This window comes from Aythya fuligula, chromosome Z (assembly GCF_009819795.1).
Source record: "Aythya fuligula isolate bAytFul2 chromosome Z, bAytFul2.pri, whole genome shotgun sequence".
Classification (NCBI taxonomy): domain Eukaryota; kingdom Metazoa; phylum Chordata; class Aves; order Anseriformes; family Anatidae; genus Aythya; species Aythya fuligula.
This window is the reverse complement of record NC_045593.1, coordinates 44,034,683-44,060,783: the sequence shown is the minus strand read 5'-3', so window position 1 is coordinate 44,060,783 and position 26,101 is coordinate 44,034,683. Positions and strand designations below refer to the sequence as shown.

Genomic DNA, 26,101 nt, shown 5'->3' with positions numbered 1-26,101 from the left:
AGAAACAACTGGTCTGAGCTACAAGCAGCTGCACCCTTCCACTAGCCTCCTGGGAGAAGTAATGCACGTCTGAAGGTCCAGGAGTCTGCCCTGGCTGCCCTCTGCTCTGCATGGAGGCTGAGCCAGGGCTGCACCCCTGGCTGGCAGAGGTGGCCAGCTCTGCACCCCAATATGCTGCAGCCCTGCTCAATGCTACCGCCATGCTCAGTGCTACTGCATTGTGAAAGAAGCTTGAAAAGAATCACAGTGCCATAAACAAAATAAACAGAAGGAACACAAATCCAGACCTCTTTCTGTTTTCTCAGACTTTTGGGTTCTGGCTTACATTCTCAAGATCTTCCTCACAATTTTTCCCCTTTAAAATGAAATCTGAGATCATCACCAGACTCAAAAATGTGGCTTTAATGTCCAATTCCATGGGAGTCATGATAAAATGACAAGAATAACACTCCTATTTCTTTTCTCCTATAAAAGTCATTCAAGAAGGTGGTGGACAAAAGCAGAGCATTTCTGCAACCTTGCTGCCTAACAAAGGCAACCATAGTCTGGTTTATATTCCTTAAAAAGAAAACTATAGTCACAGAATAAGGTAAGTCAGAAGAAAACGAGATCACCACTAGCTAAATGGTGTAAGAATCCCTGAAATGAAAATGAAAATGCCTGAAAGTAAGTAGTAAGTTGGTAAGTTCAGTGCTCACAGTGGGATAGGAGAGGGGTTAATATATATATATATATATATATATATATATATATATATATATATATATATATATATATTTCAGATCAGCAAAATAAATTAAAATAAAGTTACAAACATTATTTTGATCAACTTATAAACAGCTGCTGACTTTCCTTAACAGAAGCCAACAGAAGAAATACAGTAATTTTTCACAGTGGGTATGTAGACAGCATCTTGTCCACTAGCTCAAATGATTCAAATGCATTTTTCTATGTATATCCACTAGAACCTGAACTAAGACACTCACAGGTGGTAAAATACTGAAAGCAGTCAAGCTAAGTACAATAATTGTTATTACTTTTCAATGGAGTCTAAATAACCACCTATTTCCTCAACACGGTATTGTAAGAATAGGGATGCTATTTGTGTGCTAATACAAGTGCAGGTGAAGCACAAATATTAAAGCGTGTCAGGACAACCTTTCATTTTTATAAAATAACAGAAGTAAATCTGAAGATTGCACTACATTTTTTTTTACCCAATGTATATATCTAAAGTGCACATTCACACTCTGGTTCTTGAAGGAACACCGTGTACTGCAGAAATATAGACCAAATATTAAGACTACCCATGAATACATACCAATTTCCCACTTGCAAGCCACAATCCACATCACATCATCTGAAACACAGAGGCCAAGAGGCCAGTCACTGAAAACACCTTGCCATTACATCACACACTGACTAATTAACAAGCCTGCCCAGTATGCTATTTTCTACCATCGATATCTTAAGGTACAAAATCAAATGAAAGCATGGATGTGCTGTGAAGGGCAAACTGACACTAGTGCAGTTGGTACTTATTCACCCTCACGGGCTTGAAATCTGGAGCTTACAAACCTCTTCATGAAAGTTCCACCTTCTTTTCAGTTGCACCCAACAGCCATGATTACTTCTTGGGGTGGGGGTGCAGGGTGGTTCCTATTGGGACGATATTCAGAGAACAATTTTATTCTCCAAATGCAAAAACCATTTGCAATGAGCTTTGTATCTAAGGTCTGCACTGAGAGTCTCAACTTGGGCTCTTCCACTGGCATCTTCTGCATGCCTTCTTCTCAGGTTTTGCTTTTCACATTACTACCCAGCACAACAATGTTATTTACTGACTGCATTTCCAACATTAATCACTGAAATGTAACAGCAATTGGCTGATATATCCTAAGACCTATGCAGGAAGTTAAATGATGAATGAAGAAAGGCCAGAGCTGTATGTGGGCTTAATTGTTTTTCCTTCCACCCTGTTTCAACAGGTCCATCAAGCTCAGTTGATAACTGTAGCAACTACAACTTCCATGTAGGAATGTAGAAGACTATTTTTTTGATTTTTTAATGAGAAGATCAAATAGATAAGGTGCTGTGACATCTCATAGGATTAGTGAAGCCAGCCTTTTAGCAATGGTTAGCTACCATGCCCGCAAGATACTAGATCAACCATTTGATTTCAGAGGAGAAAAATCTTTTCAAGGTTTGCCATCCATGAAAGGTCTCTGCACCTGAGAGTGTTACTTCATTACAAAGTTATGGCCTGATTTTCAACAGCAGCAATTTAATACTGTTGGTAATTCCTAGGTAAAAGGTTTACAGGTTGATGCTAATATAACACAATGTGGTTTATAATGAATCAAGTGCAAAGAGTGTTTCACCATCTCCAGGTGGTAAACTCTCTCATGGAAAAAAAAAAATTACAGTTGTCACTGTTAGCTACGTACCACCAACAGAAATTACCAATTGATTTCACATAGAGAGGAACCAAGAAATCTGGTATGTGTCTGAAACATGTCAGTGCACCACAGACTGTAAACTTCCAAGGTAGAAATAGTCACAATATTGGAGTGGTATATGAGCAAGAAGCAAACAATGGTCCACAGCAGAGAAGAGTCAGGAGTGTTGGGACAGGTTGGCAGATAGAGTAGTGCCAAAGCAGCATCAGTGAGGTTGCTAGCAAGGCAAATGAATAGTTAAGATGGTGGACAGTTGGAACTGAAGTATCAAACAGTACCAGTTGCAAGATGAAGGGTAATTTTCTACTGCTTTGCCAATTACAGGTGCATATGAGCACTTGGGCTGAAACATGGGACAGAAATTCAGTCCTTCTGAGTGATGACTGAAAAACAGCCCCTGAAGTCACTGGGACTTTGGTCTTTATCAGTTTGCATTTCCCACCTTGAAGACTGTGTCTCAGGAGCAGGGATGTGTTACAACTTTTAGCCTGAGACTTTGATTCCTTAGAAGCCATTACTTTTTAGGATTTAGTTACTCAGTAGCTAAAGTAGCGATTTACTGATCCAGTGATGGAATTTAAAATGAAATCAGTCACAAAACATTGTTTTATTTTCTTCTAAACACATGCACTTTGAATACTTCCCAATGTACTTGGAAATGATCATCTGTAGAGAAGTCAAAATACCTGTCATGTTGATAAGGAAACTCTACTTGCTACTCAGAGCAGATGTGTTCCTTTAATTTGAGAAAACTGCAATTCAATCTGCATACACCTTCATCAAGCTCAAAGTCTCACCTTTTTCCACACAATAATGTACATACACTAAATACTTCAGAATCATTTCCAGCATGACTGTCAGTGGTTGCTGTGTTTAATGTTAGCAGACAATGGAACTTAGACCAAATAGGAAATAACCATAAATGTTAATTATCTTGCTGAAGATGAAACCAGATGATATCTGGTGCTGGCATTATCGTAAACAGGAAAAAGGTATGAGAGGTACTTAACTTAGAGCTTTATAAATACCAGATATGCACATCAGGAGGAAGCTGGCAGGCTAAGAAAGGACAAGTACAGCTCTGTAGTAACAAGTGAGTGAGAGAGACAGAAGGACAGGGTATGTGAAATCATTCATGGGAAGACCATTTTTATCCCAGACAATTTGTATTACCTTCTTTATTGGACAGATGCTCAGTGTGTTAGGAGAAATATGTCTTGGTTTATATACTGCCACAGTTTACCTTATTTTCTTTGCTACAACAATAAAACACAAAGACTGGGACCACCATGGTGATGTGGCAAAATGCAAAGCATCAGTCCCATATGTCTCCCTGGAGCACCAAAGCAAAGTCTTGAGCCTCATCCTGCAAACATTTATGCACAAGCTGAACTTCATGTACTGTGATTAATTTCCCTGACACCGTGTGGGTTTCATTGCAGCACACAAAACCAAACACAGACTTACGTATTTTTAGGATCAGGACCTACTTAGCACTACTCAGCTGTGATTTAATGTGATTGTACTTAATGTGCATCTTACTAAATGTGAGAGAATTTTGTGTTTTGGTACAGTTTGTGTTATTTTTTTGCTCAGAACAGCATGTATGTTGTTTCAACATTAATGTTGAAAGTGAAATACTCTGTAGTCACTGATGTTTATTTAAACAATTATAACATTGTCTAATGCAGCTGGGAACGGAGGTACAGTAGCCTCATATTTAAAAGCATGGCCTTTTATATAACATTAAAGAGCTCTAGTGGGCATGTTGCCCATTTCTGATTCCCTAATGGCTTCTATTTTTCACAGGAATTAATGTTCTAATCACAATGCATCTGTATAACATTTTCCTTGTGCTGATCAAGTATCAGCAAATCAGTGATTATTTAATGCATCCCACCACATATGCTAGGCCAAATTATACAAATATGGTCTGGTGGAAGAGATAATGGGGCACTTCTAATCATAAAATAGTGCCCCCCCCCCCCCCCCAAAAAAAAAAAAAAAAAAAACATAGTAAAGGAATAGTAAAGGAACATCAGGGATATATAATAAAAGCAGAAATGTCCCTCATCTTTCATGGCAGGATCATTTTTTGTGGACTGTGCTTAGATGCTTAGAGTAATAATTGAGATGTAGATGAGCGTCAATATTCAGAATTAAGCAGTCCAGCATCAGTCTTTACAACCTTAGAGATCATGCATATGTATATGCATGCAAGCACTCATTCACAGGTCAAGCAAGATTCCTATCATGCAATTTAAACTTTGCAAAGTTGGAGGCAAAGTTTTCTGATCTAGGCAGTAAGCCCCTAAAAAACAACTTGTTTTTTGAAGCCGTATCATTCTGGTTAGGATAGAAATAGGTTGTATCATCCCTTAGTTGCACATCCAACAGCTCACAGCTCAACAGCTGCACTGGAAATCTCTGGACTGACTTCCCAGAGAAACACATCAGTTGTCCATGAACACCCTACAAATGTATGTATATTCATATACACACACACACAGACACACAAAGAAGGCTGATATACTTAAATACCTAAATGTACTGATGAAAAAAAAAAAAGCAGTACTGCAGTTGTTAATAATCACAATACCACTTAGGTATTTTTTTTCCAGTTATCTGCTACAATGCTAATTGCTGGTTCAAAAATCAACATTTCACATATCTAATTCTACAACTGAAGAATAGTAGCTGCAGTTAGGGATATTCTTTTTTAACTATAAAGAGTTAATTATTTTTAACACTTTATACCTATTCACATTTTATCTGCTTCTAACTGAACATAAAATAATTTGTAAGTGACATCTCTTGTCCACTGAGCAACCTCCTGCTCTGTTTTTCAACATCTTTTCCAGTTACAGAGATTGAATTATACAATTAAACTAAAATAATGGAATTTTTAGTCCTTATTCTTATTCCTTTACAAATGCTCACATTTCAAAATTAGGTTATATTCATTACCAAATTGAGAGCAGTGAGTATGTAACAATACTGACTTTCTTTTTGACCCAGCATTTGTTTTGTCCCAGAAAAGCATTCAGTGCACAAGACTGGCTAAAGACCACTGAAATCAATGGAAAGGCTACCAGTGACTTTGATGGAATATGGACTGGGCTTTGAGCATAACACTGATGTCTTAATTAACTCATTAAAAGGGCTGAATTTGGCTTTGACAGATGTAAAGCAGTTCATCCCATGTATTTTTAACAAACTGTATATATTTTAACCCCACCCTTCCACTCCCAGGAATTTAGACTTTTTTTTTTTTTTTTTTTTTTTTTTCTGTTTTCTCTGTTAAGGAGCCCCAGCACTTGCACATGAATAATGAATGACTGGAATACATATATTTGTTTTTACTTACAGGTGTCTGGCTTGAGCTGACTGTTGGTAATGCCAAAGTACTGAGGATTTTCAATGACGGGAATCTTTGTCATCCCAATGATGACTGCGTCAGGACCCCCCTCAGAAGAAGATGGAGTGTTACTGCCATTTGAGATGTGATGGAGAGGACTGGCTGAATCATCATCATTGCTGATAACTGAAGAAGGACCTAGAATTAGAAACAAAGATTTGCCTTAATTCAGAACTTTTTTTTCCCCCTCAGACCATTCCTTTTTTTTTTTTTATCCATTTTTTTTTATCTCCAGTCTTTTTGTCCAGACTATCTTAATAGTCATATGCTCTATTTATGTACCTTGTTGATCTTACCTTAGGAATTTTATATGTCTGAGTTGAGATGGAGAAGTAGGGGGGGGGGGGAAGAAAGGAAAAAAAAAAAAAAGAAAAGAACACAGTGGTAGGCCATTAGAAGTTGGAATGTGAAGTAAATTTTTTGCACTGGTAGATCACCTAGGCTAAATATGTCATGGTCCAGCATAGTCTGTTATCAAGAAATATCCCTAAATAAGTTATGAAATACACATAATAACTTTTTACCTTAAGACTTTCTCAGATCACAGAGCAATAATACCTTTTCCCACAAACATGGGGAAACACCTGCCTTCTCTTTGAGGTGGCATTATAACAAGGCAAAAGACAGAGAGAAGATGGGCTCATCCTAAACTTGGAAACTGTGTCAGTTCTGAAAGACAAAATGGCTGGGAGCCAAAATCAAGAGGACATGTATACAGTCATAGAAGGTGCAGAGTACGTGCTCAGAGTAGTGGGAAAGACATATCTCATACTAGTGTGACATCTGGGGTCACTGCACATGTGGTCCTCCAGTACAGGATAATATTCCTGTGGCTCCTGAGGCCCCATCCATACTTCAGACTGGTCACATTCCAGAAAGAGGTTTATTTTGATCAGTAATTTAATGACAGTTTTTGTTGTTGTTGTTGTTGTTGTTGTTGCTTTTTTTGTTTTGTTTTTGTTTTCACTGTGTACTCTATACTTTCAAAGAAAGCACTATGGTGTTAAAACCTTGTAAGTAAATAATAATAACAAAAAAATGCTTAGCAGCATGCTCCACTTCTGTGAGCTGCAGGGGCTTCTGAATTAATGGCAAGGTCAGTGCAGATACCATTTGAAATCTTGTGATCTAACACTGCTATTTAAATTCTCCATTACATCTTCCAGTACACAGACAATGTTCAAAGAAAACCAGCGTCACCATTTAGCAGTGACAACGTGTTGCCTAAACTGCCCACTGAAGAGCCAGCAGAGATCACGCATGCCACATGTCAGACCATTTTCCATCCACATTAACCTGTGCTTTTGGTTTGGCATTCACATATTCTAATTTTAACAATTAATAGATGATGCTAGCAACAGATGGAATGATTCACCCCCTTGACATGCCTGTCCTGGAACGGCATCCTCAGACAGCACCTGTGTCTGCCCTACCAGCAGAATTGATAGGTTTGTCTCCCTAAAGAAGGGGGAAGCACAGGTGATCTTGGCATAGACAAACAGCTGTATTTACTCCAAGTCACCAGCCACTCTTCTGCAAAATGTTGTCCCAAACTGAGCTTTAAGTTGGACAGAAGAGAACAGTGCAGAGGCAAGATAGATCCAAGTAACCCCAGCACACAGATGGCATCTGTGTTTGCGGGAGAGATGGGGGACATAGAGACACCAGCAAATCATGTAGAAACATCACGGAGGATGTAAAAGAAGATGAGGAGGATGCAACACAACAACTAATACGCACAACTAATGAATGAGGGCAGGCCCAGACACAGCAGCCAAGAAAGGTCAGGTTTATAGAAAGGAAATCTAGACTCTCTTACTAGTTTGTGGTGCACTGTATCATAACAGGAACACTTTATCATTACATGGTATGGTTCACAGGAATAAAGCTTAAATAATTTGGCATGTGGCTATTCAACCGTATCTTTAGAGGCTCAAGCATACTCCCACCCCCGTCCTGCTTTCCCTTCTCCCCAGTTGGCTTAATGGTGCATGAGGGAAATGTTCTCATAGTTTGAAAAAGTACTTCCCCGCCCCTCCCCAGCCTGAAACATTAGAGGTGATTTTTCAAATGCCTTGCACTTCACTGGAAAGTCACTGTTGACAAATGTAAGTGAAGCCTAGATCTCTGCAATTTATCAAGTGAAATACTAATACCAAGGCTGTTTTTGTCATTACTGATCACTGAGATTGATTCTACTAGGAAAGCTGCCAGGATTAAGAGTTTTTGGTGAAGATTCCTCTAATGAAGTGCAGAACCTAGCAAACTGTGGGAAAGGGACCCTCAGATGGCACCAAAGATACTCAAGTGAAGTCACAACACATTTTCCAGGTGCATGGGAGTTGTATGTGGTAGAATTAGTGCAAACCCATTTAAAACTGCATGCAGTTTTGTTTTGTGTTTTTTTTTTTTTTTTTCTAGAGATCATCCTTAGGTCTCTCAAATTTCTGAATGTCAAGCTAATGGCACCAAAAAGCAGACAGGCAAATACAAATTTTCTTGGGAAAATACAGTCCTTTTTTATACATATACATGTATATAGTCCTAATACAGATTTTGTATGAGGGTCAAATCCCTTCTCTTACAGCAAATGGGAAAAATCTCTTGCCTCTGTAGTTTCGTAGACACACCTCTCTTAAGTCCTTTTCAGCCTTGTTGTTCTCTGCCACACAGGAGGAGGCTCCTTTTTCATTTTTTGCTTCCACAAGTAGTGATGGCAAGGAAAAACCTCCATTACACATTTCTGGATGTTAGAATGGTATAATGAATAGAAATTAATTCTATTCATCAAATCATTTCTTACTACTCTAAGACACATTTTTGTGTGGTGAACTGTTTTTTCAGTCAGTATAAACTGCAAAGTGCTGCAGGTGAAAAGTAGACAATTGTTCTATAAATCTATTCACTCACTTAAGATAACTGGTAAAAACTAGTCTTGCTTGTGGCATGAAATAGGTTCCAAGTATATTCAGCTCTCTGACGTAGCTGAGGAAAATTTGGAAAATGAGGTGATTCCTCAGTAAGTATGTAATAGTCTAAGAAAAATTCAACTCTGGGAACTTTGTGCTGTGTCCCTTGATGTCCTCTCTCATTTGGTAGAAGCTAATCGGCTCATGCAATAGTCTTTGGAAACAGTTGTTCAGATTCAAAAATCCTATTTCCTTTTACTGTGTATTTCTTCTCTAGTTAAGCCAAACAGAACTCAACAGATGGAAATTTTTGTGTATCAGAGGCAAGCTGAGCTCACATCCTCTCAAAGAGCCTCTTTGCTGGGACCTTTTAGTGAATATGAGCAAACCGGTACACAAACTGTTTCCATATTTGCTTGTATGCCAGACTACACTTTCTGTGAAGCTGCATTTCATCTTTCAAATGCACTAAGTCACATTACAATTACAGGCCAGCATTGCAGCTCACTCCTTGCAGCAGCAGCCTCTGACTGATATTCCAGTAATGCAAAACCATTTTCCAGAATGCAAGATGAGCCCATCATATGTGCTGACAAGAAACTTGAGCAATGCTTTTCTGAATTTGAGCTAAGCTCAAATCAAAAGATAATTTCTTAAAGTACCTTAAAGTGTGGTTTCATGGAGATTAAATGGGGTCACTTTATTATTTGTCAAAGGCAGAATGAGTATGATAATTACACCTATTGTAGATTCTGTTTTTTATTAAATCTACTGTTGATTTCACATCCAAAATATGAAAATTTCACACAAAATGTCTTTGGTGGAAGTGAAAATCATGGGTTGTCAGTAGCCATTAGCTATTGCCAATAGCAGACTCACAGTCAGCTTGACCTTTTAACAAAACTGCAGAGGTTTTCTCTGCCTTCAAATGTGCAGCCCAACATCTTCACTAGATATCATTTTTAGACTGTGTTTCTTATCTTAAGAAGACAGAAGCTGGAGCCAGATGAGAAATGGTAGGCTGCCTTGGAGAAGAAAGATGAGAGCTACACTCTGCAGGGCTGAATTTCTTCTCTCTCTGATGTTAAGCTAAAAAACTGCCCATTCTGCATGGCCTAGACCTAAGAAAAATCACTTCTGCATACAAAAATAGCAGCTATCAGAAAAGAAAAGAAAAAAACAAACAAAACAACAACAACATCAACAACAAAAAACAGTGCCATGTAATGTAAAAAAAAACAATTACATTCTAAACTGGCACACTATGAAAAAGCCAAAATACTCCCCACTTCCTAGGCTGTGAATGAACCTCATGGACATAGTATGAGGACGAGCAGAAAGACTGCTGCTATTTCTGGTCAGAAGAAAGAGGCTCATGATCATAAAATACATCCTTTCCTGATGCTCTTTTTGCCATCAGAGTAAATGAAAAAATAGAGTAAATGGTAGCATGCATGCTACCAGGATCTACCCACACTGTTATTTACTGGGACTAGGCTTTGCTCTGCCTTATTCCAGATTTCTGCAGATACTTAGGTAGCTGGCTGCTGCAACACATCTGACTACTGTCTGCTACTGAACTAATCCACATGACCTTCCTGTGTATGAAAGTACAGAAAGAGTCCCAAAGTGAATAACAACATGACTCAGCTAAGCAAGCTCAAAAAAAATAAATAAATAAAAGGAAGGTTCTCAAGTGCAGAATCAGAAGGAACATATGGTTATGGTTTGCACCTGGCATGGTCTTGCAAGCACATATTTTCAGACTTTAGTTTAGATGGTCACAAACAATCACTGCATCATTCTACTTCTCCCTTCACCTACTGTGTTGAAGATGTAAGCAATCTATCCCATGCATACTCTCTGAACTCTAACAAGAGCTCTTGAACACAACACTATTCTGCATGCCCCTTGCAATACCCTTCACTGTGTCACACGTCACTTGAATTATCCCCGAAGTCACTTTGAAAGGTTGAACTAAGTTGGGAGACATCAGGAGTAGTAATTCTCAAAAAAACAGACAATTTTAACTTTATGATTGGAGCTGTGTAGTTACAGGGACACATCTGCTTAGCTGGGTCTTAGAAGGCAGCTCAAGTAGACGATTATTTATAGAGATGACTTCTGTGCTGTGATGCCTTAATGACAATGGCTCCTTGCATTTCAAATGGCGCTCAACGCAAGGAGGATTCCTCAACTGATATTGCACTAACATTGGCTCTTGCTTCAGATCCTTGTTCCCATAGGCACAAGGAGCAATCCATGCAGGGATGTAAGGTAATGGCATACCATCCAGTCAAAAGCAGGCCTGTAAGTGCATGTCATGTCAGTAAGCATCAACTCTGTTGGATTTTAAGGCCATACTGAATCTTCTCTCTTTCTGCTTTTTGGTGGGGTGTATTTTTTCAATACTTAAATACTTTGTTCTAAAAAATCAATTATTTATAATTTCTTTCCCTATAAGACTCCCATATCTTCTGTAGTTTTTGTTGTGTTTTTTTGTTTGTTTGTTTGTTTGTTTGTTTTTGTTTTCTAGGATTAAAAGGCAATTTATTTTTTTTTCTGCTTCAGTAAGACCAGAGATGCAAATTCACTTGTTATCAAGCTAAGATTCACATTTCTTACCAGATATGACATCTTTGTAGCTCAACCCTTGAATCCCTGTTTTATCTTTCATTCCCTCTAAAAGACAACTCATCATTCATGACTTGGTACACTTTTTTTCTGACCAGTGCTATAAACATTACTTTGAATATTTCTTTGCATTCCTGAATTCAACAGCTGTAGGTAACTGTGATGTTGAAGAATGTTTATGCAGTTCTATTTGACTGAATAAGGAGCCCAGCCTAATAGAAGGTAATGCAATTATTGCAACATTACTTTATATTATTGGTCTCTTAAAATGCTGCATGCTGAATACAGAGAATTGAATTAAGAGGCATAAATAGAACACAAGGAGAAAAAAAAAATCAAAGCCAGCTGAATAAGCTTCCCAAGGAGAAACCAGTTTAGTCTCACTTTGGTTGGTGGAGCTGTTCAAAGTAAACTCAGATTCCTCTGCAAATCCAGAGTGAGCTTGTTAAAATGATGCTCTTTGCTTTGCAGCTGCTGATATTTTAATGAGGAAACAGTCACAGCATGGTGCTCCTATGCTTCCTCAGCAGTTCATCTGTGCAGAGCAATAGTATTTCTTGCTTCTCCTCACCTTTCAGCCAACCCTTCTTGTCTCTTGCTCCCAGCCCTGCCATGTCCCCAGAACACAGCCATAAGTGTTAGCCTTATTGCTGTCATCTCAGTAGTCAGTGGCATACTTAGTTGCCAAATTAGTATTATGGGGCTGATACTCCTCTGCTTGTGGTGAAGGAAATACAAGAATAAGATCACCCCAAGCAGCATTGCACCCAAGTACAATGCTCCTTGCGTCTGCTGCAGAAGCACACTGTTCTTCAGAGCTCATACAGTGTATGCCCTTCTACCCTCGTGCAGCACGCTGAGCCAAAAACTACATTGTAGGCATTAAATTTGTGACTCAGAAAACTGAGACTTGCCAAGCTTAGGTGTTTAAAGGATAAATAATTTCACATCTTCTGACAGGTATCATTAACGTTTTACTGATGTGCACCTAACAATGCTTGTTTAAGCTTGCACTCTCTTGCTTCTTGATAAGTGAGGTAAGAAAAACTTTCTGATGCTGCCTAAAAAGTTCACTTCCCATCCAAGAGCATGCCCCCAAGCAGTCAGGAGAACCAGAATGGATGTTGATCCAGAGAGCAAGAAAACTTCCCCATACCCAGCAGACTAATGCCTCCAGTCAGCACATTATTCAGAGACTCCCTTTCCAACTGTTTCTGAATTACAGAAGAAAGAGGGCTCCTAAGAGATCTCTTGCAGGTAAAAACTGGCTGGAAAAAGAAGTTTAAACTCAAGAAGCACCCCACAGGAATTGATTTACCTACAACAATTGCAGAACAAATGGGAGACTTTTGTTTGGAAATCATAATGGAGCCACACTACTTTGACATAACATTTCACTTGGGTGATCAAGTCCCCAAAGTATTGTGCATTTGTTTTCAAATGAAAATTAATGTTTTTTATTTCCTTGTTTGTTGCAGCTCCATGAGAAGACTAAATTGTTTAGCTCTCACTGTATCACATTCCTGCAGAGAAAGTTAGTGACAGATTATTTTCTTTCTCACACAGAATAGCTTAAGCAACACATACCCATGACTGTAATTAAATAAAAGGTGCATTAGAAAACTTTATAGTGCCAAATATTCAGTGTTGCTAGGTGTGAAAGGTCAGTCACAGTTACTTAAATGCCTTTCACCTAAAAAGCACGTTCTTCTTGCTGGAAAACTTATTTCAAATGCCTGACTCTTCTGCAGAACAACGAACATGTAATCTGGGTAATTTCCACTGAAATGTCTATGCACAGATTTTAGCCACTCAACTATTTCATCAGGCCTTTTTGTTGTGGCTTTCCATCTAAGAGCCACAGCTGCTTATTTGTTTCATTCAGCTTTATTCTGGATTCTGGAGCATGATTGTGAAAGAGTCACAGTCAGTGCCAATTAACTGCTTTTTTTTTTTTTTTTTTTTTTTTTCTCACAACCTCATCTACATTGTCATGTGTACACACATTCACACATTTATTTATGCAAAGCCTAGAGCATTCCAGAAGTCATAATATTTGCAAGGGGGAGGTTTTCAGCGCTAAGGAATACACCCTAGGATCCCCTTAGGGACCACTTCCTAAAGCAAGTGACTCCCCAGAAACCATGCAACCTACAGAACAAAGGCACAGATGTCCAGGTGTCCAGGTCTGGGACAGGCTGTCAAGGTCATTCACCCAAGAAACCTACTTTGTAGCACTGCAATCCCATGTAGGAATAAAGACAAGGTCTTTAATACATACTTTTTTTTTTTCCAGGGTGGTCTGTGCAGGAGGGAAGGTGGGTAACCCCGTCTGTCCAACTCCACGGCTGACTGTTCCCAAGGATGCCATCAGCAAAGCCCCAACCCACGGCACAGAGGTTGCTGATTTCTTTCTCCTTTCAGCCAGTGAGTCACTTGAATAACAGATCTTACAGCTGCAAATTGGTACATGCCTTCAAAATCTTAAGCACCATGACCAATAAATCCTCATAGCTCATCCTCTGCAAGGTACATGCTACTATTATTCCTATCTTGGAGGCAGTGGTAAGAGCTCTGTTTAGCTTGCTGATTTGCCCAGTAATGCAGGCAGGATCTTTGTCAAAGTCATGGCCAGGACCGCAAAAGACGGCCATCCCCTGGTGCCAAACCAGGCAGTACCTGAAGAATTATAGGTCTCCTTCAGCCATAGGATAAATGGTGGCTGTACAGCTGCCCACCGCTCCATGGACATGTTCACAGTATCTGCAGCTCAGATGATGTGTCCTATCTTAAAGAATGAGGAATTTATGGCCTCTCATTATTGGTAGTCAAATGAAACACAGATCTGAGACAAAAATCTAGCAGGGATGTGGTATATTAATCAATATAAGTATGTGAGCCAGAAAAGTAAGGATACAGGGCAGCAGAAAATGTGAAAGAAGGAAGGGAAAAATGATTTATCTTTTTTAATATAGATCACCAGGACCATTTATTATAGCCACCTGCAGGTTTAGATATCTAGGAAATGTGGGTAAAATTACAATCCTTCAAAAATACTACAGTGAAAAATCACTGCAATAAGAAACAAGATCAGCTGGAATGTGCTTGCTGTTGGCATCAAGCAAGAAAGAATAATTCACCCCAAATTAGATCCTTGTTGCTTTTCATTTCATTTAAAAACTATTTAATTAACAATTGCTTACTCAACACTTCTCATAAATAATCTAAGGGTTAACATTCCCTTTCCTAGGACTGGGAATGGTCCTCTGTTGTCTCTGTTGTCTAGAAGACAAATACAAAACGTACAGAAGCAAGACAAATTTCTTCATGCTGCTTTCACAGTTAGTCTTTCTCTGAGAGAACAGCAAAGCCATCTGGAATAGTCAATTTGAATAATTTTGCAAAGTCTGTTTAGATAGATATAGCTAAACATGGTGAGAAGATATGGTGGATATGCTAGATTGTGTTGAAATGTTAGCTGATTTTTTTGTTGTTGTTGTTGTTTGGATTGTTTGATTATTTATTTATTTATTTATTTTTGCTTTGCTAATGAAACTTATTCCTTTCTTTAAACTCTCCCTGATTAGTTTCTTGGAGTATAGAGGTACAATCTACAGGCCTTTCCTATCCATGCAAATCAGATGAAAACATGATATGGAAAATCTCTGGAAATACTCTAGAGAAACCTAACAAAAAACTGAGGAATTTTAGTTTTTTGTTTTGTTTCGTTTTTATTCTAAAGAGATATCTGAGGACATTCATGAGGAGAGCCTTCAAGACTTTTGCAAATGGAAGGAAATAATATTTGTGCTAAATGGGATTCAGGAGTTGTGCGATAATTTTTTTTCAAGTAAGACTGAGGTGAAATGTTACAAAACTTCCCTTGGTCATTGGCATTACTCATAAGAAAGTTCAGACATTTCTACCTCTGGAGATCTTAAAGCTATTCCAGGCAAACATCTATGGGGAAAGACACAAATATAGTAGATACAGGCTTAGGACAGGGAAGAATTGTTCCTTTCCAGCCCTAATCTTCCATGATACCATATAGGTAGACCTTGAATGGTCTTATGGGAAACACTTTGACACTTCAGATGTTGACTGATGCCTATTCAAAACTGAACAGACATGCAGCTCAATAAGCACCTTGCTTATATAAATAAAATACATAGATTTCACTGCAATGGCAGTTTACTTTTCCAGGCTGCAGAACTAAGATGTATAGACAGGTGAGAAACGCACCATTAATGTAGGACTCCAAAGTCTACAGTGGGTTATTCTACTAGAATATACCTTATATCATTGAATTCTTTACCTAAAATCCACCCTCACACCCACACTCCTACCCAGCCTCCCATCTTAATTGTTTCTGAAGTTTTCATTAGTGAAAGTATTAGTTACATGACACTGTAAAACAAAGTTTTGTGTCATTTCACTTTTTTTTTTTTTTTTTTTAATATAAGTGAGAGATTCTTACAGGCTTATGTGAATTATAAAGGCAGCACTATATTACATTGAAGTATATCTTTCAGTTTTTCTCAACAAACATCACAGCATAATAGTTTCCAATTCATTTTTCATTTACATCCACACTAGCTAACCTTAAACATGACAATCTTTACTGAAGCAAAACTAAATGATTGCATGCAATCAACCCAAACATCACACTCAAGTGATAAACAGCATCTGCAGAAATGTGGCATTGTTGTCTACTCGATTCTTACTGAGGCTATTCTACAGCCCAACTAAATATTTTTTGGTATTGCACCAAGTCCCAACCCAGCTTCTCTTCATCTCCAAACACTCCCCATCCTTGAAAACAGGCTTTAAAAATCAAATTCAAAGGCCCATCTACACTTTACAAGAAGGGCATGGGAAGCTGGTAAATCAACTTACCAAGCTGGTGAACCAATTTACCACCAAATAGGTCCACCAGCTTACTCCTTGTCAAGTACTCCACTGTCCACTTGGGTGAACAGACATTGAGTACCAATGGCCCAAATACTGCATGTGTTCAGGAGGCAGTGTCATTTGGAATAGAACTGCTAGAAGGACAGGAGGCTTCAGCACAGGAGAGAGGCTGCCCAAAACTGGCCCTCTGTGAGCACAAAGCAAGTAGTAGCTTACTTTTCTTCCCAGGCATCAATGCCTGATATTTACTTCAATTTACATTAAATTACTTAGGAACACAACTCCTTTTGTGTTTCTGTCACCACAGTGATATCATCAGTTTTCTCTACAGCCTCTGTCCCTACAGAACTCAGCAATTTCTCTGGCCTTCAAACAGAGATCCTTGCCTCTGTCCAGAAAACCTTGCTGGCTTTGAAGACTAGCCAGAGTCTTCTGGGAAGATTTTTGATGGTTGGCAATCATGTATCACTAGAAAATCTTCTGTTAGAGAGTTGAAGCATCTACTTTTTCCAACATGGAACAGCCTTAGCAACAGACTTACTCTAGCATCTGGTGGTTTTCTGCACCCCTAAGAAATCATACAGAAAAGTAACATCTTTCCGTTATTTGCTTTCCATATCCACAGTTATAGCTTTCTGGATTACACTCAGCTAGATCTTTTGGGTCATTGTCTAAAAAAAACAACAATGCAGCTTTGGAGATGGGACAGAGCTAAATGAACTGTTTGGAAAAATATCCCTGCCAATTCAGCTTCAGATCAAAGATGTAGATTCACTTCAGAACAACACCCTTTCTTCCCAAAACACTACTCCTAAGGTTGTGAAGCCTCACATCCTCTTCAAATGCAGATCTAAAAATTCCTGCAGCAGAGCAAATGACACCTGTGTATATAGAAAGGCATCACTTCAAATTTCAGCCTGTCCCAGCACTGTCATTCACAAGCTGTGGAATCAGCTGCATGAGTTGGCTGAATTACCCCTAGATGTTGGTCTTCTACTGACACTCACAGCCACCTCCTCCTGCCTGTCACAGCATGCCTTCTGTCCTGCATATTTTCTCTCCCTTCCATCTTTGCTTGAAATTGTTGCTATGACAAGCAGGAAGCCACCATGTGCAGAAAGCTGTTTGCACCATTCCAACCAGCTCAGCCATTCCAGAGGTGGCCATACTATAAGCTAAGCTCTGGCTGTTTTGCTACTGCAGACTTGAAAAAGGATACATTAACTGTGAAATTGGTCATGAAAACACAAAGAGGTTTTGCCAAAATATGGGAAGGACCATTTTTTCTATTCTGCAGGGCTCTTTTTTCAAGATGTTGCAGAGAATATTTTCACGAATAGCTTCTGCAATGCCTGAGACCTTTGCTAAGTATTGTCCACTATTTTATTCTTTCTGATGTGTCTTCTCTGCTTATTTATTTGCCTCCTTCTTTATGAAGAGTTTTACCTCTATCTTTGTAATCATTTCTCTTTTGATCAACAGGTTCATCTACAGTGTCTTGTTTTGTCATCATCCTGAATTGTTTAACTCTTTGCAGCTTCCTATCACTTTCTAAAGCACTTAGTATATTCAGCTTGCAATTAACCACATGGCTTCCTGTGTTGTTGTAATTTATATATTACCATTAAATAACATTAGTACTTGTTATTCGCTAATTTTGGTTGATACTCATTTATTGTCAGAGTTTAACTTTCTATTTTACCAAAAAAAACAGCCATAGCTGTTTCTTAGCAACAGATTGATCAGAACAGATTTACATGGAAATCAAATACTCTCAAAAAGGAACTGCTAAAGGAAGCTGATAATATAGCCTTATTCCTGTCAATTAGCAGCAAATACTACAGTGTATAATATAATGGTTTTGTAATTCTGTATGAATCTAAAGAACATGTGCAGAACATTAGCACTAAATGAAGTAGAAGACGATATGAACTTTCCTAATTAGTGTATCTCTGAGTTGATCTGCAAAAATAGTCTCTTGCCTGAAGAGACTGCAAAACAAACCAAATCACACACAGCCACAATCCTCACTTGCACTGGACTAGAATCAAAACTACAGTCTGTAATGGTCACATACAAACAGGTCTCAAAAGGCAGACGCATCCATTTCACAAAAAGTGCAAGCCCTTACTTCATGCATACTGATCCTAAATAAACAAGCATTAGACTTCAATGCAGGAATGTGGCCATTTAGTACTTCATTCCTGAAATTTACACAATTTCAGGAAACTGAAACTTTTCATTCTTGCAGTCTTCAGAAATGACCAGTTTTCCCTGAAGATTTTTCTACACCTCACTTTGCCAGACAAGGTTTTCCTCCTTTCCTTTTCCTTTTCCAACCCTAAATAATGTGCTGAGCTCCAACTAGCTAGTTCATCAAAAGTGCAAATAAAATTAAATATGAGGATAGGGCAAAAGAATGAAGTCAAATATGAAGTGTGAAATCCTATGAACAGAAAAAGTGAAACAGCAATACAAAAAGTCTAATTCTCTGAATTGTACTAGCAACAGAGATGAATTTATTAAACTGACAATGGTGCAAAGTTCTTATGAATGACAGCAGAATCAGGACAGCTGTCTTTTTATTAAGAATGATGACATCCTTTTTGGCAAATGAAGTCTTCTGCTGCTGTGGCACTTAGTTCTGTCACTGGAAGGCGGCATATATAATATACAGCTGCATATGAATTATACTAGGAATGGGTTAAAGTGATAGATCTGTATTATTCCCAAGAGGCAACACCAAAAAGGTAATTGCCCATATTTGTACCACTAGGTTATAGAGAATGACAATTTCATGTCTTCCTAATGATTAACTGAAAATCTATAAAATCCATTTCTCTTTCCTGCTGAGAAATTAATGCAGAACCAAAAACTGAATTCCCACTCTGGTCATACTCACACAAAACGCCCAGGGAGAAGAGTAAAGACAGTACAATTCCTTTCATGCAAACAGATGTAGAGGCTACATAGCTAGTTTTTCATAAGGGTGCTGCTGGGCTTATTAAAATCAGCAAGACCTATACCTTTCACCTTTCACTCATGCAGTCACAAGGACTTAGAGAGGAGGGATGGATATGATAGGGACAAGTCAGGTTGCTGGAGACTGTACACCTGGATGCCCCCTGCCTTGGGGGGCTTTCAGGTGCGCTGTGTGCCACAGAGATAAGACACATCCAAAGAAAGATGGCAGGAAGCAGCCTACACACAACAGCCTCACTGGGTTTGTTCTGGGGCGGCTGAGCTGCACCATAACCAGAGCCCATTATCTCTAGCAAGGCACCAGGCTCTACAGAACCTCAGGGGTCTACAGTTCGGCTGCCAGCTCCCACCACTTGGTCATGGTATGCTTTGTAGGTACACAAACTCATTTAAAAGAGTGCACAGTTCATCTGCTGAGTAGCTTGGGTGTCTTTGTGCTCCAATACAACTTCACAGAGGCATTAGGATTTGGTTTGATAAGTACCAACTTTTCTTGTTTTACCAGCCTATTTCTCCACATGGTAATAAAATCCAAGGAACAAAGATATGACAACTTAAAACAGCTATTTAAACAGTCTGCAAAATAAAACAACATTAACTTCTAAGCTACAAGCAGCCTGTAAAATGATAACTCACCCATTTTAAGTTTTTATGAGAAAGTAAGAACAAGAACATCAGTACAAATGTCATTTTTAAAATGAAACTTCAAGAGTAAGGTATCAACAGATTGCTGATGTTTTATATCACTAACAATGCCCTCTAGCACCAATTTCACTTCAAATTGCCAACCAATTATTTCTAAGTTAACTGATATTTATACCCAGGGATATTTCTTATAATGTTTAAAAAATATATATATATTATTTAGGAATCATCATCACATAGAAAATAAAGATCAATACAGTACTAATTAATGACTCAGGCACCAGCACAAAGATGTCAGTGTTATGACTTAGAAATAAGTCAGTCCTGCTGATTTAAAGTCATTGATCTGGGTTCAAAAGGAAGTTTCAAAGTAAATACCACACACAAATTCATTCAAACCTAGTAGTAAAAAATTAGATTACTTTATTCACTCTGTTCATAACACATGACTAAAGACATAATACAGCACTATTTTACACCTACATAATCTTCTAAATTATCATTTTGTAGAAAAAGTCAAACTACAGATATATACAGCTCTTACAAGGAATCTGGCTATTATGGATTAAAAAACACACAGAAATCTTACCATTTTGGAACTAAAATTTCATTGCTTCATTTTGTTAGCACTTCCTTTTTATATTAAATGGCTGGCAAGACCTGAGATGTTTACTCCTACAAATGTTCACTGAAAGTGAATTTAAAGTTTTAAAATTTACCATTCCCACATAGTAGTAGTAGTACTTAGGAATGGCAAATATTTAATTTGACCTCTTAGCTGATTTGCATTGGTTAAAGGATCCGACTCATGTCTTTCCCAATCTGATTTTAAGTTCCTTGTAGTTATGCATCCTACGCAGATATGTTCATTGCTGAACAGATAAGATCTGTTAGCATTTTACAGCCATGTACAGGCTGCACAACATGTGCACTTGCTATTCCAACATATAGGTAGCAATGACAAGAAGTTACAGATGGCTATAAAAAAGCAGTTAGATATTATTCAGGTACAATTTAACGTGGTACACAAACAGTCTTCCCTCCCATCCTGAAACAGATTAAATGACTTGTATAAGAGAAGGATGTGACTTCAGGCAGGACCACACACGCATGCACAATCTCTCCTGTTCATAACAGCAGTGATGACAAAAACCTCAGATGAATAAACGCTCCTGATTTATTTCACAGGGAATACAGTGCTATGCTGTATCTGGGGTCAGAGCCAGGGCTCTGGTGCAACTGAATGAGCCAGGCAAGCATCTGCACAGACTCTTTGCATCCTGCAACATGCAGATGGAATTCCTTATGAATGCAATGAGTTAAAGTTACATTTATATTCTGTATTAAACAAATACATCTTACAGTAGCCTGATTTATGGCACCCGAAGCAAGACTGATGTCTCCAATTGAGGAAAAATTCTCAAAAGCTTTTCTGCATTTCCCCTCCCCTCCTAGAGATGATCAAACCCTTTGTAATTAGACTGATGACAGGATAACTCAGTCTCTCTGCCATCAATCCTCAGCTTCTCTGTGTAGTCTGCCAAAGGCTGCCCTTTCCTGGCATGAGTATCTGTCCCCTGGCAATCACTGATCAAACTGCTATCGTGTGGGCTATCTACAAATCACCAGTGGTTACAGCTGCTCTCAGCCTGGGCAGTTTAGGCCAGATGCCAGGAGCAAAAATGCTACAGCTCCACAGTGAGGAGCAATCGCCCTCAGAGGCAATGTCACCACCTCCTTGTGGCAGGTAACAGCCTCACCTGGGTCCCCTGGCAGGCTGCTTTAACAGCAGCAGGGCTGCACATTCGTTTGGACTACAGCGAAGCCTGAAGCAGCAGCAGGAATGGAAACTTGGCATCCTCTTTAGAAAGGAAAAGCAGTGACAATAAATCTCTCTCCCTTCCTCTTGAAGAGGCACACAGCCCTTTGCACTTTTCTGAACACAGGGATATGAGGGTGATAAAGTGTGACTCTTTCTTTACCTGGAAAGAGATTATACCAGCTCCCATAGGGAAAACCAATGTTAACACATGAGAAAGATTAACCCTATCTTCCTCACAGCAAACAGAAAGCTGGCCTCTGAGCCTTCTGCTTTAAAAGTTATAACTTTTTTAACAAGTGTCTGGTGGTTATTCCAGAAAGGAAATGCTCAGGTAGTTCACAGATAACTTACCTGATCTTGGTTCATATTCTCACAAGAAAACAAATGCAGGGTTGATGGTACGGGTCATATTTAAAAACCATTATTACATGCATTGAAAAGTAATGAGAAAGCTCATCAATTAATAAAAACACAAGAGAACCTGCTTGTGTGGCAGAATCCTTCTAGACTCACCAGGGACTGACACATCACTCAGCTGCTCGCTATCCAGAAAACAAACCTCATCAGGACAGGCAGGCAGGTATATTACAACACAGAAATACCTCAGTACCTCAGTCTGCCACAAAATTAGTTTTATCTTCTGTAAGCCAAAAGTAAGAGAGAAACTAACTTCCTATGGCTGCCATCTAATCAGCTGACATTAGCAGAAAAATCAGTGAGCAGGGCCTAGCATGCTCACTGGTACTCCTTCCTACTTTAAATTTTGTCGCTTGGACTTAAGGTAACACACTGTTTTTTAAAATTTCATATCAAAGTAGGAGTCTCATGTAAATGTTTTCCTCTGCAAAATACAGACATATCAAGACTTCATTCTTTGTTCTAATGTCACTTAATCTTTACAGCTGTGTAGGATTTTATCAGGAGTCCTAAGACATCTAATGCTGATGAAGAAACTCATTATGACTCCATGAATTCATTATGTGCAATTGCACCAGGAATCTGTGGTGCTGCTATCCCTATTGACCTAGGGCAGTCAGAAAAGTGTGACCTAATTCATGAGCTCTGACCTCAACATCATGCAAGGCCTCATATAGAAGTATTAAAATTGGTTCTATGGCATACATCTTTAGAAACAGAAGGAGGAACTCTGGCTTAGGCAGCAGTCTACACCAGAACATCTACTGGAATAAAGATATGAGGAAAAATCAGCATGGACTGACAATGAACTGAAAGAAACATTACCTGGCCTTGGACAAAAGGTTTATATAGAACCAGCTGTTTTCTGCAGTTTTGTCCCATGAAACATGAATGGAGCATTCATTACTGAGGCATTATCAACTTTAATTTTGTACACACGGGAACTATGCTAAAACCCTTCCATGGGAAAATGCAGTGACACCGCAGTAGGATGCACTAGTCATCAAGAAACTGCACAAAGAATTGCCCATCTGGTGATGGCAGATGCGCAAAGAATGTCACTATTTTCTGTTCTTTTGCTTCTCATACCTAATATTAGCTACTAAGTTATTCAGGAAATATTACCTGTGCTGTCATCAATATCTTGTTCCCAACACACGCTTGCTTTCCTTTTTGCATATCTGCTCTCTTGGGAAGGCATCATGACTAAGAGCAGCCAGATGAATACTCTGCTTCTTTTGGATGCGTAAATAACAGAGCACTTCTACATGGCAAGAGTAAATGGATGTGTGAAAGACACTGTTCAGACAGGGCATCAGGAAAAATTTCTGTACCTTGAGGGTGGACAAACACTGGAACAGGTTTTCTAGAGAGCTGGTTGGTGCCCCATTCCTGTCAGTCTTCCTCTCCTCTCCTCTCCTCTCCTCTCCTCTCCTCTCCTCTCCTCTCCTCTCCTCTCCTCTCCTCTCCTCTCCTCTCCTCTCCTCTCCTCTCCTCTCCTCTCCTCTCCTCTCCTCTCCTCTCCTCTCCTCTCCTCTCCTCTCCTCTCCTCTCCTCTCCTCTCCTCTCCTCTCCTCTCCTCTCCTCTCCTCTCCTCTCCTCTCCTCTCCTCTCCTCTCCTCTCCTCTCCTCTCCTATCCCATTCCACCCCATTCTTAGGAAACCATATCTGAATCTATGATTCTATGATTCTAAGTCTGCCATGATGAAAAATGGATAATGGCATCATACATCATATGGACTATGGGAAAACAAAAATATTAATTTTCATAATACAGTAGGGAAGCAAATTGCATACATAAAGCAAATAAATGTTTTTAAGTTACTACATGTATTTTTCATCTACCAGAGAAAGCCATTTGTGTTAAACACAGTATCAATTTGTGCACCAGAAAAGAACTTTAACCTAAATTCATTTTCAGATCTCTTTAAAATATAACTTTCTACTGTCTTTATCTACTTTCTACTGATGCTACACACTCTGAACTGCAATTTTATGTTCTGAAGGGGTTATTTAGCTGAAACTCCATTCTCTGTTTACAGACCTTAATGACAGTCTGGCTCCTTTATTGCTAACTTTGCTCTGATGACAGAAGTCCTAGAGCTCTGGATAGTAACTTGGAAGACAAACAAAACACTATCATTTAAAAATAAAGTATCTGTCAGCTTCAACAAACTAGCTACAGAACTATTAGTTTAGAAACCTGTATACTATATTTCATTTTCTTAGGTAAAACATGTTGCTAAAAAAGTATTTTGATAGAATTATCTGAATATTAGAAATGAGATTTTTGTGACTTTTTGCAAATCATCCTCAAGAACTACAATATTCAAAGACCTGCTATGTGCCAGGATTGTGTGCATATTTGTTTTAGAGCCCGATTACTGACATACTATAGAAGCATCAATTGATGAATCTGAAAACTAATGTTTAAATTCATTTTACCTTTAAAATAGTAACAGGATTAAAAAGTAACCTGTGAAATTAACTTTTTATATATAAATGATACAATTAAAGATATACAATATATGTTGTTTATATTTTTTTCTCACTAAAAAGAAAAAAAAATAAAAGAAAGGCTTTACTTTTACAAGAATAATGTTAAATCACAATTCATGATTATTAAAAAATGAACCCTTGTCTGCATTTTTCCATTGATTTGGAGTATTAAATTTGGGAATATTAAGTCTCTATGTTACTACTTATTCTGTTTACTTCCTAAATTTCTGGTCAGTGTAAATAGCTATTTTAACTTTTGCTTCTACTCTTTTACTTCTACTATTTTTTGATGGTTTTTAGATAGTAACTCCTTGTTCTGTTGAGGATGCAAATTTTATATTACAGCGTCAATGGTATATTACATTTCAACAGTAAGCTCCATCACCATGAAATATATCCAATAAATGTTCTTTGATTTAGTAAAGCTTTTGTATTAATCTAATATTTTATATTGTTTGAATACTTTCTTTAAAATAATTGTATATCTACCAGCTTAATTAATATTATAATTTACCTTTAGTAAAAAGTCTAATTAAAAGCTTCTCATAGAATGGATCTTTACATTAAACTTCTTTGTTTTAGATAGTGACAATACATCATACTGGTTTCAAAAGCACGTTTTGCACAGATTATGATATCAAAACATACTTGTAAAATATACTGTGTGACATTACAATTGTGACAAATACATGAAAATGCAGAAAGTCGCCAAGAACAGACTGGGTAAAAAGCTCAAAGATACACTGTGATCCCAGTAGAGAAAAATGTGACCAAACACCTCACTAACAAGAAAAGGAACATGCAATGCAATACCCACATCTGCTACATTCCAAATACGGTAATAAAATCCATGGGAGAATATGACATTCTCTAGGAATAAATAAATAAATAAATAAATACATTAATTAATTAATTAATTAATTAACAAACATAAAACTTGGGCTGAAACTGTGACATAACAGTTTCAACTGTTCAATTCTTAAATTATGTACTCTGTTTCATTAGGTCCATCAAAAGACCCAGATGGTCCAGCCCAAAAAACAGAAGTTCCAAAACAGAACACACCCTTCAAATCACAGTATTGATGTTTCCTCAAAATAGTTTGGAAAATCAGCATGTCATGCTTAAGTATTCAACCACCCAACTTTTTCTACTTAAAGTTCTGAGTAGATGAAACATGGCCTGAAATGTAAAACTTGCTGTCTGATGGCCAACAGCTGAATATGTACTCATTTGATCTGAATAAAAGCATGCCTGACTGAATGTACAAGTTAAACACACATATATTTAAATTAAATAGAAATAAAATTATCTCTCACATTTTTTTTTTAATTTTTTTTTTTGGGGGGAGGGAGGAAGGGGGAACAGGAAGGAGGAGCAAGAATGGAGAGAAGGTTGATTTTT

The 26,101-nt window shown here is 38.2% G+C and overlaps 1 protein-coding gene across 4 annotated transcripts in view; it reads right to left on the bottom strand.

Moving 5' to 3' along the window:
- Window positions 1-26,101, bottom strand: part of NTRK2 (neurotrophic receptor tyrosine kinase 2) — a 200,792-nt gene that overhangs the window by 77,694 nt on the left and 96,997 nt on the right. For all 4 annotated transcript variants that reach the window (XM_032205277.1, XM_032205278.1, XM_032205280.1 and 1 more), the window contains one exon: window positions 5,827-6,015. In XM_032205277.1, coding sequence (XP_032061168.1) covers window positions 5,827-6,015 — 189 coding nt within the window. The remainder of the gene's footprint in view (window positions 1-5,826; window positions 6,016-26,101) is intronic.